The sequence below is a fragment of the Dryobates pubescens genome, chromosome 16 (assembly GCF_014839835.1).
Source record: "Dryobates pubescens isolate bDryPub1 chromosome 16, bDryPub1.pri, whole genome shotgun sequence".
NCBI lineage: Eukaryota > Metazoa > Chordata > Aves > Piciformes > Picidae > Dryobates > Dryobates pubescens.
Window position 1 is genome coordinate 20263880 of NC_071627.1, and position 14251 is coordinate 20278130.

At 45.7% G+C, this 14251-nt stretch overlaps 1 protein-coding gene across 4 annotated transcripts; it reads left to right on the forward strand.

Moving 5' to 3' along the window:
- Positions 1 to 1151: 1151 nt before the first annotated feature.
- Positions 1152 to 13343, forward strand: FAXDC2 (fatty acid hydroxylase domain containing 2). 4 transcript variants are annotated; one of them, XM_054168479.1, is made up of 10 exons: positions 1152 to 1196; positions 4236 to 4300; positions 5414 to 5461; positions 8241 to 8332; positions 8433 to 8536; positions 9253 to 9374; positions 9702 to 9907; positions 10353 to 10458; positions 11481 to 11647; positions 12769 to 13343. In XM_054168479.1, the coding sequence occupies exons 3-10, from the start codon at positions 5414 to 5416 to the stop codon at positions 12923 to 12925; spliced, it is 1002 nt and encodes a 333-aa protein (XP_054024454.1). In that variant the 5' UTR covers positions 1152 to 1196; positions 4236 to 4300; the 3' UTR covers positions 12926 to 13343. The 4 variants fall into 4 exon arrangements, with proteins under 4 accessions (XP_054024454.1, XP_054024453.1, XP_054024452.1 ...); XM_054168477.1 differs by lacking the exon at positions 1152 to 1196 and adding an exon at positions 2449 to 2945; XM_054168478.1 differs by lacking the exons at positions 1152 to 1196; positions 4236 to 4300 and adding an exon at positions 1793 to 1947.
- Positions 13344 to 14251: the final 908 nt, after the last annotated feature.

Below are 14251 nucleotides of genomic sequence, written 5' to 3' on the forward strand. Positions count from 1 at the left end.
GCAAATACAAGGCTAGAATTATTTTTATTCCTCAAGAGCTCAATGCTTGACAGTATATTGAATCCAGGGGAAAAAGGTGGATGACTCTTCTCAGGATACTAAAGTAGAGTACCTTGCTACTCTAATAAAGTATTGCATGAAATAATCCACTTGTGATAAATTACATTTGTAATGTTTAGCAGTTTGGATGCAGTTCAAACAAACAAACAAACTACTTGGGCATGTTTACAAGCACTGGTGGTGAGATCTGGGAACATCTTTTGCTCAAGCAGAACATTTTCAATCGTGGGTAATAAAGCTGAAAAATAGCTGGAAAAGGCATGCTGCTCTTTAAAAGAAAAGTCCCCAAGTGCTTGTATTTGGAAGTCAAACTTTCTTCCAAGTCTAGCACTCCAAAGCAGGTGCTTGAAGAGCCTTCACCTCCTCTACATGGTTCTGTTAAGACCAGAGTAAACAAACAGTTTGTGTGCATAGACCTGTTACATCATAAGGTAGAATAAAGGGCCTTAGCTCAGCATTTTGACATTAGTCAGCTTGAGCTGTGTGTCCTGGGTCACGCCTTCTTGAAGCACTTGTGACTGCTTAATAGCAGCACCACAACTGCAGAAAACTTACTCATGACAATCTTTACATGTGACTCGAGAGTTAGAAAATGCAGAACATGTTTGAGCCATCATTTCCATCTGCCTGACCCTTCCATTGCTCCATCAGAAGTTTCCAGAGCCTAGCACTGCAGTGCTAGGTGGTGGCACATGTGTGCCCTGGCAGGTGGCTGGGAAAGTAGTTCAGAATGCAAGGAAATGAGGATTAGATGAGATCTGCTGAGTTGAGATTCCTCTTTAAAGTTAGAGGAACTGTGCTGTCAGTGTGGGTTTGTGCAATCCTGAAAGATAGTTCTTTGCTTGTCTCTTTCTAATGTGTTTTGGTTTGGGGTTTCCTTCTTTCAAACAGCGAAACAGACAGTGACTATTACAAGAGCTGTGGGGAGTGAACAGAGAAGATATATTATGAAGTAGCTGATCAAAAAAGCCTTTCTGCTGAGAAGAAATCAGATGTCTTTCATGCTTCAGCAAAGATTTTATTAGTGTTGGAGGATCTGTGGTGAAGAGGCCAGCGTGGAGCAGGAGCTTGCCAACAGACAGAAGCAGCTTACAGATTACTGCCAGCCCGCACGAGACACAGACTTGCACCAGAAGGTAAATTACTTTTACATCCTTATGACTAATATGCTGAGCTCTCTGCACCTATTGGGTATAAATATTTCAGAGATGACTGAACAGTGGTGGAAAAGAACCACTGAGGTCTATGAAATCCACTGGTTTATCTCCTGCTTCTGGCTGCTGGGTGAGCAGTCCCCCCCAGGTGCAAGGCCAAGTACAAAATAGAGATGAGCTCAGGGCCACATTCAGGTGGCACTCCTCTCTTGAAATGCCAATTTGCACTTCCTCCTGTGCATGTGTGCAAATAGTTTGAAGGAATAGCATTCCTCTATGTTGAGTCTGCTGTCTCTGATAAATAACAATTAGTAGCAAGAGCTACGAATTACAACCTCTCTCCCCACTAGGGAATTGTTAGTCAAGAGAAAGTGTCAGTGGAAACAGTAGCACAGTCTCAGAGCTGAAATGAAGCAACAGCAAATGTTTACCACACTAGGTAAGCTGGAGGGCAACCCGTTTGAGGCTGGGAGGGGAGTTATGGGAATACTCTCCTTCCAGGTAGAAGTTCATTGGTAAAAATACAAATGTTATGGTGGGTACAAGAAACCAAGGGCACCATCTCTCTTCATGCTCGCAGCTCTCTCTGCAGCTCTAGCTGCTGCTTGCTTGAGGTGTTGCTTCCCAAACAAGAGTGTGTGTTGCTTCACCTGCGAGTGGCCGTACAAGGCTGACTGTGAGGCTGCTATTCCTTGGTTTGCATTCTGTGGAAACAGAAATCTGCCAAGTTCTGGTGTGGAGCAACACCCTCTGTTCTCAGACTGTAGTTCACAGCAGAGCACTGTATGTTAGGCAAGGAGCATAAATTTGGGCCACATTTGCATAAAAAAGAGCGGTGCCGCTGCATTGCACCTTGCTTTCTGCAATCCCATAATTACAGACTTTCTGGTCTGTAAACAGCGCATTTGCTAACCTATTTGCATCTTATCCTTGCAGATGGAACCAATACCAGTGGCAGGTTGAGGGCACTATGTAGCAACAGCACTGGTGTCATTTGTAGGCTTAGTACACCACAATGAAAACTGGACTTCTGGGCCTTTCTTGCCAAATTCCACAGTAAGCCTTACTGCTTTCAACAAATACATCTCTGACCTACGGCACCAGCTAGTTTGTGCTCAAACCAGGAGCCAGTGCACTATGAAAACTACTGATCTTTAAGGTGTGGGTGGGTTTAGTTTGCTTTTTTTCCTGATGCAGCAATTAACTCTTGATGCAAAACTCTCACCTGCAGAGATGTATTCCAAATGCTCAGTGGAGTGACAGCATGCACACATGCCCAGGGAACACTGCCAGTGCTAACAGTGACATGGCACTGGCCTCACATGACATGTCTGGGAGGGGACAGCTGGCTCCTGCCTGGAAACACACCCCTGTTGCCTTTGCCTAAACCCTCATAAAGTTTCCACAGCAGTAGTGAAAGGTGAGGAGTTGAACTCTGGGCTCTGAATAGGCACAAAGGACCTCTCCTAGGCTACTATCAGCAGGAGATGTGCAAAGAATGGGCAGCCAGAGTTCATGAGTGTACTATCTTGAAAAGATAGAATAGAAACTGAGGAAATCATTAAAAGGCAACATCACATGTCTGTGTAAAGTACAATTATAAGCCTTTCCAGGCACTGTGGTTGCCTTCAGGTCTCTGCAGTGCTTGGCACAGTAGGACACCACCAAACACAACGACTAGCACTGTCTGTGCACACAGTGTGGACGATATGCAGCTTTGCAGGTGACCAGGTAAGTTGTCTTTACATTTTCCTTTCTATATGCTCTATACTCTCATGGGTAGTTGTAGACTTTTTTTCTCTCAGGATCAGCTGTTTTCCAGTGCCTGTGCACTCTCAGGGTTGATTCCAGTGAAGCAAGGTCTACAACAGAAGATTCAAGCAGGAGTGAAAAAGGAATACCAAGAAGCTGTGGTAGGCAGCCAGGGCATCACAGCAGATGTACCCTGTTACTGAGATGCCCCTGCCAGCAGCAGGGCTGGCTGGTGTCAGGAGGAGGATGCACTGCAGTACAGCATTGGGTACAATACCAGCAGAAATAGGCACTTGGGCAGCCTCAGCCTGGGACTCAACTGTTCAAGGCTCTGCACAAACTGCTAAGAAAGCTGGAATGGAGCAGAGCCCCCAGAAGGAAGGGATTGTTCCACCTTGACATATTTTGAGCATTGGTACTGTTTTGTTGCAGACAGTGGGCACAGCTGCACTGAGACTACCTCTGTGACAAGATGGGCTTACAGTGCATGTTACATAACATAAAAAAATGCATCCCTGTGGTTGGGAAACCTTTTGAAAATGAAGATAAGATCAGTTTGTCCTGTGGCAAGTTATTTAGGCTGTTCTATTCAGGCTAGCAGCTTATTTGCAATTGCTGCTTGTATGTGTTCTTCATCAGATATGTTAGAGTACATTCTTTCATCAAGGTTGTGGTTGGCAAGCTTGATGCATTGGAAAGAAAAACAACACGCACAAATGTCATCAGCTGGCTCTAGTAGCTCACAAAATCTAATGGTGAGGAGCTCTAGATCTGGGGGGAAGCCACTGACTTTATTAGCAGGTCCTCATGTGAAGCAATAGCACCTTAGAGCACCTCTCACACCGCTGGTTTTGTGGCCAAAGGAGACAAAGTTAACTTAGTGTTTTTTTAAAGCTGCTACCAACTGTTAGCATTTCTCCCACAAGTACATGCAAGCCTAGTGTCAGCTAATGTTTTGTCTGACTGGGGGGGAGGGGGGGGTGGGGCTTATTTCCCAGAACAGTTTAATATTGTTTTCTTCCACTAAAATATGTAGTTTGGTGGACTGCTTGTCCTTTTCTGCCCCTGAGTAAGCAGGAGCCCAAGCTGAAAGGTGTCCAATGTTTTTGTCTCATGCCCTTTGACCTGCATACTGACACAAAACTTAAGGAAGCAGGGCTGGAAACTCCTGTAAATAGCCAGAGCTCCTTGTCAGAGGATGCCCAGAAAGCTGTCATTTCAAAGCTTAAGTGGAACCTCCTGGCTAATACAGGGACTTCTTTTTGGCAGTGTATTCCTCCTTTCTGAAGCACTGCAAGAAGAGTACCCCTAAGAGGTGTGCTACCATCAGAAAGGTAACAGAACATCTTTCTAAAGAATCATTCCTCAACTGGTTTCCTTCATGCCTCAGACAGGTGTCTTTCTGCCTTCTTTGTGCTTTCCTTTATCACCTTAGGCAACAGTTTGTCTGTGCTTCAGTGTGCTTCCATATTCCTCTGTGTGAAAAGCAGAATGGATTAAATTCTGCAGTCCTCAGTAATAGGGCCTTCATGTTATTACAATGTATGTGTTTGTTCTTAGAGACTGGGTGAAGCCAAGAAAAACATGAGAAATGTTAACTAATTATGATTTTTGGTGGGAGTGCAGCAATATGAACCCAGATGTGTAATAATCCCTAGGACAGCCACACTACCTCCTGAAGCACAGAAGTCTTTCCATAGCCATGGACAGCAGTGAAGCCCCCAGAAGCTACTTAAAGCTTGGGTTTGATTTTTGTATTTTAACCAAAACTTGGAACAAATGGTCAAGACAGAACCAAATGCTGGGAGATTTATTACCAGGTGGCCACCTGCCAGTTTAAGGACTTTAAACCCTCAAATTGACTATAGTGGGATGTGAAACAAAGATGATTTTCTCACTTACCGTGTTCTCAAGCTGTAGTTTACAGTTCCTCTGCCATGTGGGGCTCTACTGTGTTAATTCTTCATGGCACAAACTCTCATCCTTGTAGTCAGATTTTTTATTTCATGCTCATTAGTTTAGCAGCATGACATAGTTCTGGAAGAAGGCAGGTCCCATATCATCATTTCCTTGCAGTCTGTGAAGGGCTGGAGCTCCTACTGAGTGCAGTGTATTCCTGGGCCAGATGAGAGGAGGGAGCCATACCATACCAGTGCAAACATCAGAAGCTTTGGGTTTGGCTCTTCTGCCATTTTTCTTTGTTGCCCTTGTATCCCTATTAGTCTTGTGGGACAATACTAACTCATCAGGACATAAGGAGATTTTTCTCTCAGGAGCTCAGCTTTGTGCAAGGGCCAGCATGAAGTAGGGAGCAGGACAGAATAGAGAGTAAATACTTCAGTGTGGCAGCTGAACTGCAAGTTGAGGGGATTTGCTGTTGTCAGCAGCATATTCTTCCACTTTCCAGCTATACAAGGTTCACTTACTTACATCACTTTTTATTTCAGATGAAAAAAGACTCTGGATATTCCACCATGGCTGAGCATCAGAAGCAGGTAAAGATTCAGGGTCATCTTGAAAAGAAAATGTTATGCAGGTGCTTTGGAAGGCTGGAGGTGTTGAACCATCTTCTAAGAGAAGTGACAGGCACATCTGCACTCTGATCACTTTGGCACAGCTAGGAACTCACCTCTTAGCACTGCAGCAACATCTTCCCAGCATGTTTTCCCTTCCAGTGGGCTGCAGCTACAGCACCAAGTGGAAGAGGGCCTTTTAGCTTTGCTTGCATGGCAAGAGACCACAACACCCAGAAGCCGTGCCCTCTGACTGGGCCCAGTCCTCAAAGTGGTCCTGCTAAACCATTGCTTCTATACTTTAGGAATTAGCCAACCTGTACAAGCCTTTTAATGCAAGATGTCAAGCAATCCACAGGTCAGAGTTGGAAACTGCTGTGCTGGAGCTGTTGGCATGAAGAGAAACAGGGTGGTAGCACTTGGACTTGATGAGCAAGATTTGTTTATTTTCTGTGTAAACTTCCCTGCTTCCACAGCTCATGTAATTATACTGTGTGGGACTCATTCCCATAATCCCTTCATTACATGCAATAGAAACACAGCCTCAAAGCAAGACAGTTTCTACCCAAATGGCTTTTAAAACATTTTTAGCTGCTCTCTGTCCTGTTCAGTGAGTAGCAGGAGTTACTAGTTTTTGGAACTTTGAGTTGTTCAGCTGGAAGGTGCTGAAGAATCTGAAATGCTGATTAGTCTAACTGAAAATTCTGGCATTTGCAAAACATCAGAGGTTTCCTCAGGCACATTCTTACTTCATCCCAGAAGAAACAAGGATTCATAGGACAGAAGTCTGTTGAAAAGCTCTAGGTATATGTAGCTTTTGTAACCTTTTTTCCTAAGGAATGTGGAGACACTGTTCCAGGCTCTAAAGATGAAGAAAGTCTTCTCTCACATCAGCACACATGAGGCATAACATGGATGCAATGGAAAGCATGAAACTGCTCAGAGAGCAGACCTCCAGCCCAGAATCCATCATGCCTTATCTGAAGCTGGAACAGGTGGATTTCGCCAGCCTTGCATTTGTAGCTCAGTACACTCAGTGAAGATGCTGGCAACTGATTGCATCTCTTCTGCTATAATCCTACAGGGGTCACAGACATCAAGGTGTAGGTCAAGAGGCCTTCAAATTACTTCTTTCACAGATGCTAACTTGATTAAAAAAAAAGAGAGAGAAATGATAAGAGGAAATAATTGTTTGCTTGAATGTTCAGTGCCAATGAGCAAAGTTCTGTCCTGGGACAGATAAATACTGCTGACGACTTCCAGGCAATGTTTAATGTTCTATAGCTGTTACAGAATCTTAGAGAAGCTCTGATCACCATGGAGAGAGGATACCTTTATATTGACTTATCCTGAACAAACCTGCATTTAAGGTCTATTAATGAGCTGCCTCTCTTGTTCATCCTCTCCAACAGGAGACAAGCAAGACACGGCAGCTATGAATCACACTGTTTTCACTCCAGTCTGTTTGTGCAGCACAACAGCACAGTTAACAAACAGGAAGGCCAGAACAATGAACAGGACACTGGATGGTTATTACACTCTTATTATATTAGCATTGCTTTGATTTCTTTCAAAAAAACAAAACAAACCCAAACATTTATCCTGCAGCTAAAGATAATGCTTATTTATCCAAGAAAACCCAAACTAAGGCTGCTGAATTCCAGAATCAGTCCCAACCTGAGCTGTTTTAAAAAAGGCAGCCACTTAATGATACTTTTGTCCTGTATCTGCTGCACAGCCTGGGTTTGGACATTTAAATGCTCAGCTATATTGGATACTGCTTCTTGAATGTAATTACTCCTGGAATCACAAGGTCTTGCTGGCAGTTTTCCGTCTCTTGCAGTTACTTTGGATAGTTAAAATCCTTACTGTGGCAAGAGTCACACTAACATCACAGCTGCCCTTCTGCTGTACACAGGAAGAACTGCAGCATTTTTGTGACTTCCTTTTTTTGTGTGACTGAGAGCAGGGATTCAGAGAACCTTATGCTTGTGAGAAGCTGAGTGTTTTAGCTCCTTGTTAATGTGCAGTTGTTCTACATGGATGGCACATGGTACCTGCTAGCCAAGTTGTACTCTCAGTACTAGAGCCAAGTTGTACCTGCAATGCCCCAGAGGCACAGCAGGAAGGAAAGGTAATATCCTGGATTAAACCTCTGTTATACTTAGGGGGAGAAAAAGGCAAGCTTCTGAGCATGTGAGCCTTACTTCAGAACCTGCCTTCAAAGCAAAGAGGAAAGTTGAGAGGAATGGTTCTGGATTAACTGGAGCTCTTAGATCATTTGAGCACAGCAGTTTGACTGCTGTGGGGAGAGAGCATACTGTACACTGGCAGGGAGAAAGTACAGAGTGAGGGAGGTGTTGAGATGGAGCATCATTCCTTACCCACAGGTCTTCTTTTCCTGCTGCTCCAAGTTATCCAGAAGCCAGTAAGAGTGCTCCAGGTACTGATAAGTCTGTGAAATGAAAACAAAGAGGGAAACAAAACTATCATTGGTCTCTCTCTCTCTCATTAGTTATTCCAGAGAATGTCCACATCAGTGACACTTCAGGTCTCTGTAAGCCTGGCAGATAGATGTGTGTGTGCTCCCTGCCTCAACTACATGCACTGTCCTCTAACAACTTTGTTACTGTGTTCTCTTGAGAGTTTGTGGAACAAAACCAGGCCATCACAGGACTGCCTTCACCTCCTGCATTTCAAATGTGAACAGTGCTGGTGCAGGACACAGCAGCATGTGTTTATTCTTGTTGCTTGTTCACAGGAAGACAAGCTCTGGAATGCCCTAAAGATCTCTGCCTACGTCTTTGCTACAGGCCTGCTCATGTTCACTGCCTTAGTGAACTCTGTTTCTTGGTAAGCTTATTCAAAGGGGCTTAAGGAGAAGCTTTTCTGGGGAGAGGCTAAAAAAGTGGATGATGAAAAGATGGGCAACTAAGAACACATATTCCCACAGGTTTGTGCAGAATTTCTGGAACACTCCAGGCCAGTTCTGGCAAAAAACATGGCTAAAACTCTACTACCATTACGAGGGAGATGAGTGGACCATCTTTCTCCTTGGTGAGTCTTAACAGCTCTCTGCTACAGGAGGAACCATCCCTGTATTACATCTGAAAAGGGGACATGGACATGCCTTCCTAACCTCATTCACCCTCCCACAACACATGTAGGCTTCAAAGCCAGCCCCAGCTGATGTGGTCCAACTGTGCTGCCTTTGGACTGCTTCACCATTAGACCTCCCCTAGACAGATTAAAAAGTTTACGTTTGTGCTGCTGCTGAAATGGTTTCTCTGTGAAGACACTTTCCTCCTGTGAGAACTCAGTGACTCATTAGAACTAATTACTGCAAGTTAAAGGAAAATTAGTGAATTTCACTCTTGCTGCAGCACCTACAGGACTCTTCTCTGCCTGTGAGTAACAGCTGGTGAACAGGCCTGGTGGGGATTTTGCAAGGGCTCAACCTTATCCTGCCTGTATTTAGAAACCACCCATGACAGATCCCCCAGACACCCAGAGAAGTCTTTTCTTAGCCTCAGTTGTGACAAGTTTCAACTTTTGAGACATTGCTCTGCTCTGCTCTCGTCCTCATTCCCCAGGTCATACCTGGATCTCAGAATTTACACATGTTCCATTTTAAAGCACCTCAGGGCAGGGGATATACACCTGGCACATCTGGGGCCTAGCAAGGTCCTCTGGATACTATGCTATCTTTTGTTTCCAATGTAGCTACACCTCTCAGTTTATTCACAAAGCTCTGCCCTTTGCTCATGCCACAGGGGCTGCCTTGATGCCTGGCCTGGCTTTCTGGTGCTTCAATGGACTCCTCCTGGTGGCTGACGTGACAGGAAAGCCAACTTTCATTACTCGCTATCGCATCCAGATGGGCAAGAACGATCCTGTAAGTACTTACCACTCTGCCTCTTCTGCTGGCTAAACACTCCCTGCAGTCTCTTAGGCTAGGAGTGGGGAGAAGAACCTGTTAGGCTTTTCTCTTGGAACCAAATAGGATTCAAGGAGAATCAAGCCAAGTCTTGTATATCCCCTGCAGAGAGGAAGGCAGATCTTGTAATTAGCTCCTGATCAGATCTGGGTTGACTGCTTGATAAAAAGAGTTCATTCCAAAGCTAATGTGGAAACTGCCTACAAATCTTAAAGCCCTTTATCCTTCCAACTCAAACCTGCATTGCTTCTGACTCAGCCTCAAGTCCTGACTTCTCTTTTGCAGGTGGACACAAAGAAATTACGTCAAGCCATCTACACAGCACTGTGTAATCAGTTCTTTGTCTCCTTTCCCATGCTTGTGCCCATGTTTTATGTCATGCAATGGTGGGGCAACACTTTCAGCAAGGAATTACCCACTTTCTCCTGGTTTCTTGTGGAGCTAAGCATCTTTACCTTGGTAGAGGAAATTCTCTTCTATTATTCACACAGGTGAGCTTTGCACAGAAACAGAGCACTGTGGGTTTTCTCCATGCCTTTAGGCTTATACCCATCTCCTGCAACAGCAGTAGTCATATTCCTTTCTCTCCCACCACTCTTGTATTTATATGGAAAGACTTAGAGGTCCTGAAATCCACCTATTACAGCACAAGGCTTTGGTGCTGCCACTAACTGGACTAAGCAGAAATGGGTAAAATTACAAAGGTGGAACAGCTCAGACGTGAAGGAACAAACAGCAGGCAGCTTTACACAAAAGCATTCTTTGAGAAGAAAAGAATAGGGCTGACTATCCTGGAAGAAAAAAGCTCAACAAGTCAGTGACAGTTCACTTGTCCAGCACCTACAAAACAGGGCCTGGCCCCTGACACTGCAGCTTTCTGCTGTATGTTCCTTCCATGTGGAACTCAAAACCTGCCTCTCTCTCTTCTCTGCTTAGGCTTGTTCACCACCCAGTCCTGTATAAGCACATTCACAAGAAGCACCACGAATGGACAGCCCCCATTGGCGTGGTCTCCATTTATGCTCACCCACTAGAACACATAGTAAGTGCATTCCTCTGTGATAATCCCCCAGATTCTGCATGGAGTGTGATTTCCATGGGATGAGGAGTGGCAGCTGAAGAAAAGAAAAAGCACCCTTAGACTCTTCTTCTCCCTTAGGAAGAGGAAGCTACTTGCTTTGCCAAGAAGCTTGGCTGTAGAAGGGTTGCAGTACTTGTGTATGCTGTACTCCAGTGCTTTAAGAGCACAGATCCAGGGGCCTGCCACAGATATGCAGCTGACTGAATGGTGCCTCCTTGAGCACAGAAAAGGTTGGGAACACAGGCAGTGCTTTCAGCACAAGATGCAACATTTGCAGAGTCTGGGTTTACTGCATAGGCTCAGAACTCTGCCATGAATTTCCTGCTGGTGGCTGGCATCAGTATTAGCAGAAGTGGCTGCCAGCACTGCTCCAGCTGAGATCTCAGGAAAACACATCCCACACCCAGAAGATTCCACTTACAAGGACTCTGCTGTTAACAATATAGCCCTGGGCTGCAGCACCAGCTCTGAGAGTCTCCCTGGCAGCCTTTGGGCAGCAGACTGACAATAAGCTTGGTCTGGGCAGCGACAGCCACTGGTAGGACACAACAAAGCCATGTATCCAGCATCATGACATCACTGCCCTGCCTGCACGTGGCCCCAGGCCATGCCCTCTTACAGCTGGTTTCCCTAAGAGCCACTCCAGCATTATTCCAAGGTGAAGCTGAAATTCAGACCTGACTCCAGGGTGATTTACTGGAATCATGCCATCCTTACACCCCTTGTTTGATATCATGTCTAACTTCCACTGTGAGCTTAGGGAGCTTGTGACTGTGTTTTGCAGTGAGTCAAACAGTGAGCTCAGAACAAATAGTTTCTTTGATGATTATACAATTCCATCAAGATATTTGCAGAGGGATCTACCCATTATGCTGTTGCACAAAACTGACCTGATCTATCACCCAGGTGAAGGAATGCAGCTCCTAGAGGGGAGTCTGGTTCTTGTGAACCAGTTAATAAAGGAGTTTGCTTCTCGCTTCCAGATCTCCAACACGCTGCCTGTCATGACTGGTCCAATGATCATGGGATCCCACATTGTCTCCATTTCTGCATGGTTCTCCCTTGCTCTCATAACAACAAGCATTTCACACTGTGGCTACCACCTGCCCTTCCTGCCCTCGCCGGAGTTCCACGACTTCCACCACCTCAAGTATGCTCAGCTCCCCCTTCCCCTCCTGCCTGCTCCCTGGCACCACTGATGGGCACAGCTCCTTTTTGAGGGGCAAGTGGGTTTGCAGAAGTCAAGTACAAGCAGGAGCAGCCTATCCCTCCAGCTTGCCTGATAGCAGGCTAGAAGCTGTCAGTTCTCAAAGCAGTTAAGCAGAGGCTGGGATTTGAGAAGACTGAAGTTCACTGCCCATGCAGACACCTCACTGACATCTACCCTCCTCCACCAGCTGAGCTGGAAAGTTTCTCCAAAGCACAAACACTGCAGCCAGGGCTGGGTGTTTCAGGTTTCCCAGGCTGACATGGGAGGAGAGCATGTAGTGTCTGAAGCAGCAGGTTGAAGCAGCAGTGTCTGAGCAGTCTCAGCAGGTTGCACAGGGGTACATACCATGGCAGTGGAAGAAGTGTTCCTGTTGCACAGGTGCCTGCCCAATTCACACACACTCCCTTGAACAATTTGCCCCTCCTGCAGAAGCAGCCAGTGTGGCAGCTTTATTGCCACCCAAACACTGGACAACACCCAAACCATGGTGCCAGTTCTTCTTATCAGCTGTTTCCTCCAAAGCTCAGCTCATGCCAGGACCTGGGTCACTGCAGAGCTGAAGGACTCTTGTGGCAGAGTGGCTGTGCTGGTGCCTCAGTGCTGGAAGATGGCAGCTCTGTGTCCCAGGACAGTGCGGCCAGACAATAGAATAGAATAGAAAAGAAATAGAATAGAAAAGAAATAGAATAGAATAGAAAAGAAAGAAATAGAATAGAATAGAATATGACCAGACCAGTTTGGAAGAGACCTTCAAGATCATCATGTCCAGCCCCTCAACCAATCCAACCCACCTAAACAACTAAACCATGGCAATATGGCTGTCCAGCTGCTCCTGCAGCTCTGAGCTGCCCAGGAGAGACAACTTGTTGAATGCCACCATTTGTGGGTATGGCAGCACCAGAGAGGAAGGAAGTTTCACCCAAGCTTTGCTACAGCTGCAAGGGAGATGGGGGCAGTGGCAGAAACCACATGGATGGCTTATCAGGGCTCTGCAAGGACATGGAAATAGCAAGGTCTAAGTAACCCATCACGTCCAGTGATGATTATTCTCTGGTTTCCAGGTTCAACCAGTGCTATGGAGTCCTGGGAGTGCTGGATTATCTGCATGGAACAGATACAGTGTTCAGACAAACCAAAGCCTACGAGAGACACAAGGTCCTCCTTGGCCTCACGCCACTCTCAGAAAGCATCCCTGATACACCCAAGAAGGCAGAGTGAGGCCAGCAGCCTGCAGTTCTTGCAGAGCAAGAGACAATGAGTGATGCCAAATAATACTGGACTGGGAACAAGTTGTTGTTGTTGTTCACACCTAGCTGATGCTGAACATGCTGCTTGAAATGACTGCACTTCTGTTGCCTCTTATTTCTTACCTAAGGCACAACTCCCTCCCTGCTCCAGAAAACTGTTTTAAAATGATGTTTAGAGGGGGTTTAGCCATAATTACCTGCACTGCTCCCTGACTCTAGCTGCCTGCTTGCAAACCAGACTCATTTTGGGCCACATGGCTTTGGGGAGTTCTCAGTATTAAGGTTTTAATCCTTCAGTCTTTACAGGCCATGCCTTGGCCTTTCAGCATCACTCCACAGAAACAGCAGCAAGATCACTCTATATGATAGGATAAAATCCACTGTTTTTCTGAGACTCAGAACACGTGGGATATGGGGGGCAGCCCCATGGAAAGTCAGCTTTAGAAGCCCTCTCCCCTGCACACACAGAGGCCTGACTTCCCCCAAGCAGTTCTTCATGCAAGAGGTCAGTGCAAATCTGAACTACTGTCTGCAATCCTAAAGCTGTTTTCCCCTCGTGGGACAGGGAAGCTGATCTGGGAGCTGATGGCAGAAGCTCTGGTACATGACCTCTTCCTACTGAGCCTCACCACACAACAAAGGATGCACAAACCAAAACTAACTGTATGTTGATAAACTACATGAAGAGACCTCCCAAGGAAAGGAGAGTCCCTTCTACCCTGAGCTGTGTGGAGAGCAGTGAAACCCAGTAAGAAAGCACCCAATAAAAAGTAGCCATAAGCACCTACACAGCCCATCTGGAGACATGCTGCAGAGCTCCAAGTCTCAATCCTCCCTCAATCCTGGGACAAAAACTAGACACCTGCCTTTCACCTCTGCCAGACCCCTGTCCTAAGAAAGCCCTCCAGGGAGGGGATACACAAGGCTGACCCATGCTGCACTCACCTGCTGTCAAGCCCAGCACTTGCCCACGGAACCAACACTTCCTGCACCCAGTCCCTAGGAGCACCCAGGGCTGAACCCAGCGTGCTCATCCGCCCACAGGCCCTGGAGAGGGCAGGCCAGCAAAGACAAAACCCAGGCTGCATTGCCTTTTGAAGTTTTTATTTTTATACATTTTTTTTTGTATTAAAAAGGAAAAAGCATAATTACCACAAATTACAAAGGACTAAAGCATTACTAGAATAATGAGAATCACATCAGCCTAGAAAGCAGATACTCTGAATAATATTAATGTTATAATACAAGCTCTCATTCAAGTATTTTACATTTTTCTCTTTTCCTTTAATATGTGATG

What these genes read in the sequence shown, in the direction of transcription:
- FAXDC2 (XM_054168479.1), top strand. Translation starts at nt 5,414, where the DNA reads ATGAAAAAAGACTCTGGATATTCCACCATGGCTGAGCATCAGAAGCAG. An exon ending in AGATGGGCAAGAACGATCCT is followed by an intron (nt 9,375 to 9,701) that starts GTAAGTACTTAC and finishes TCTCTTTTGCAG; the next exon opens with GTGGACACAAAGAAATTACG. An exon ending in CTCTTCTATTATTCACACAG is followed by an intron (nt 9,908 to 10,352) that starts GTGAGCTTTGCA and finishes TTCTCTGCTTAG; the next exon opens with GCTTGTTCACCACCCAGTCC.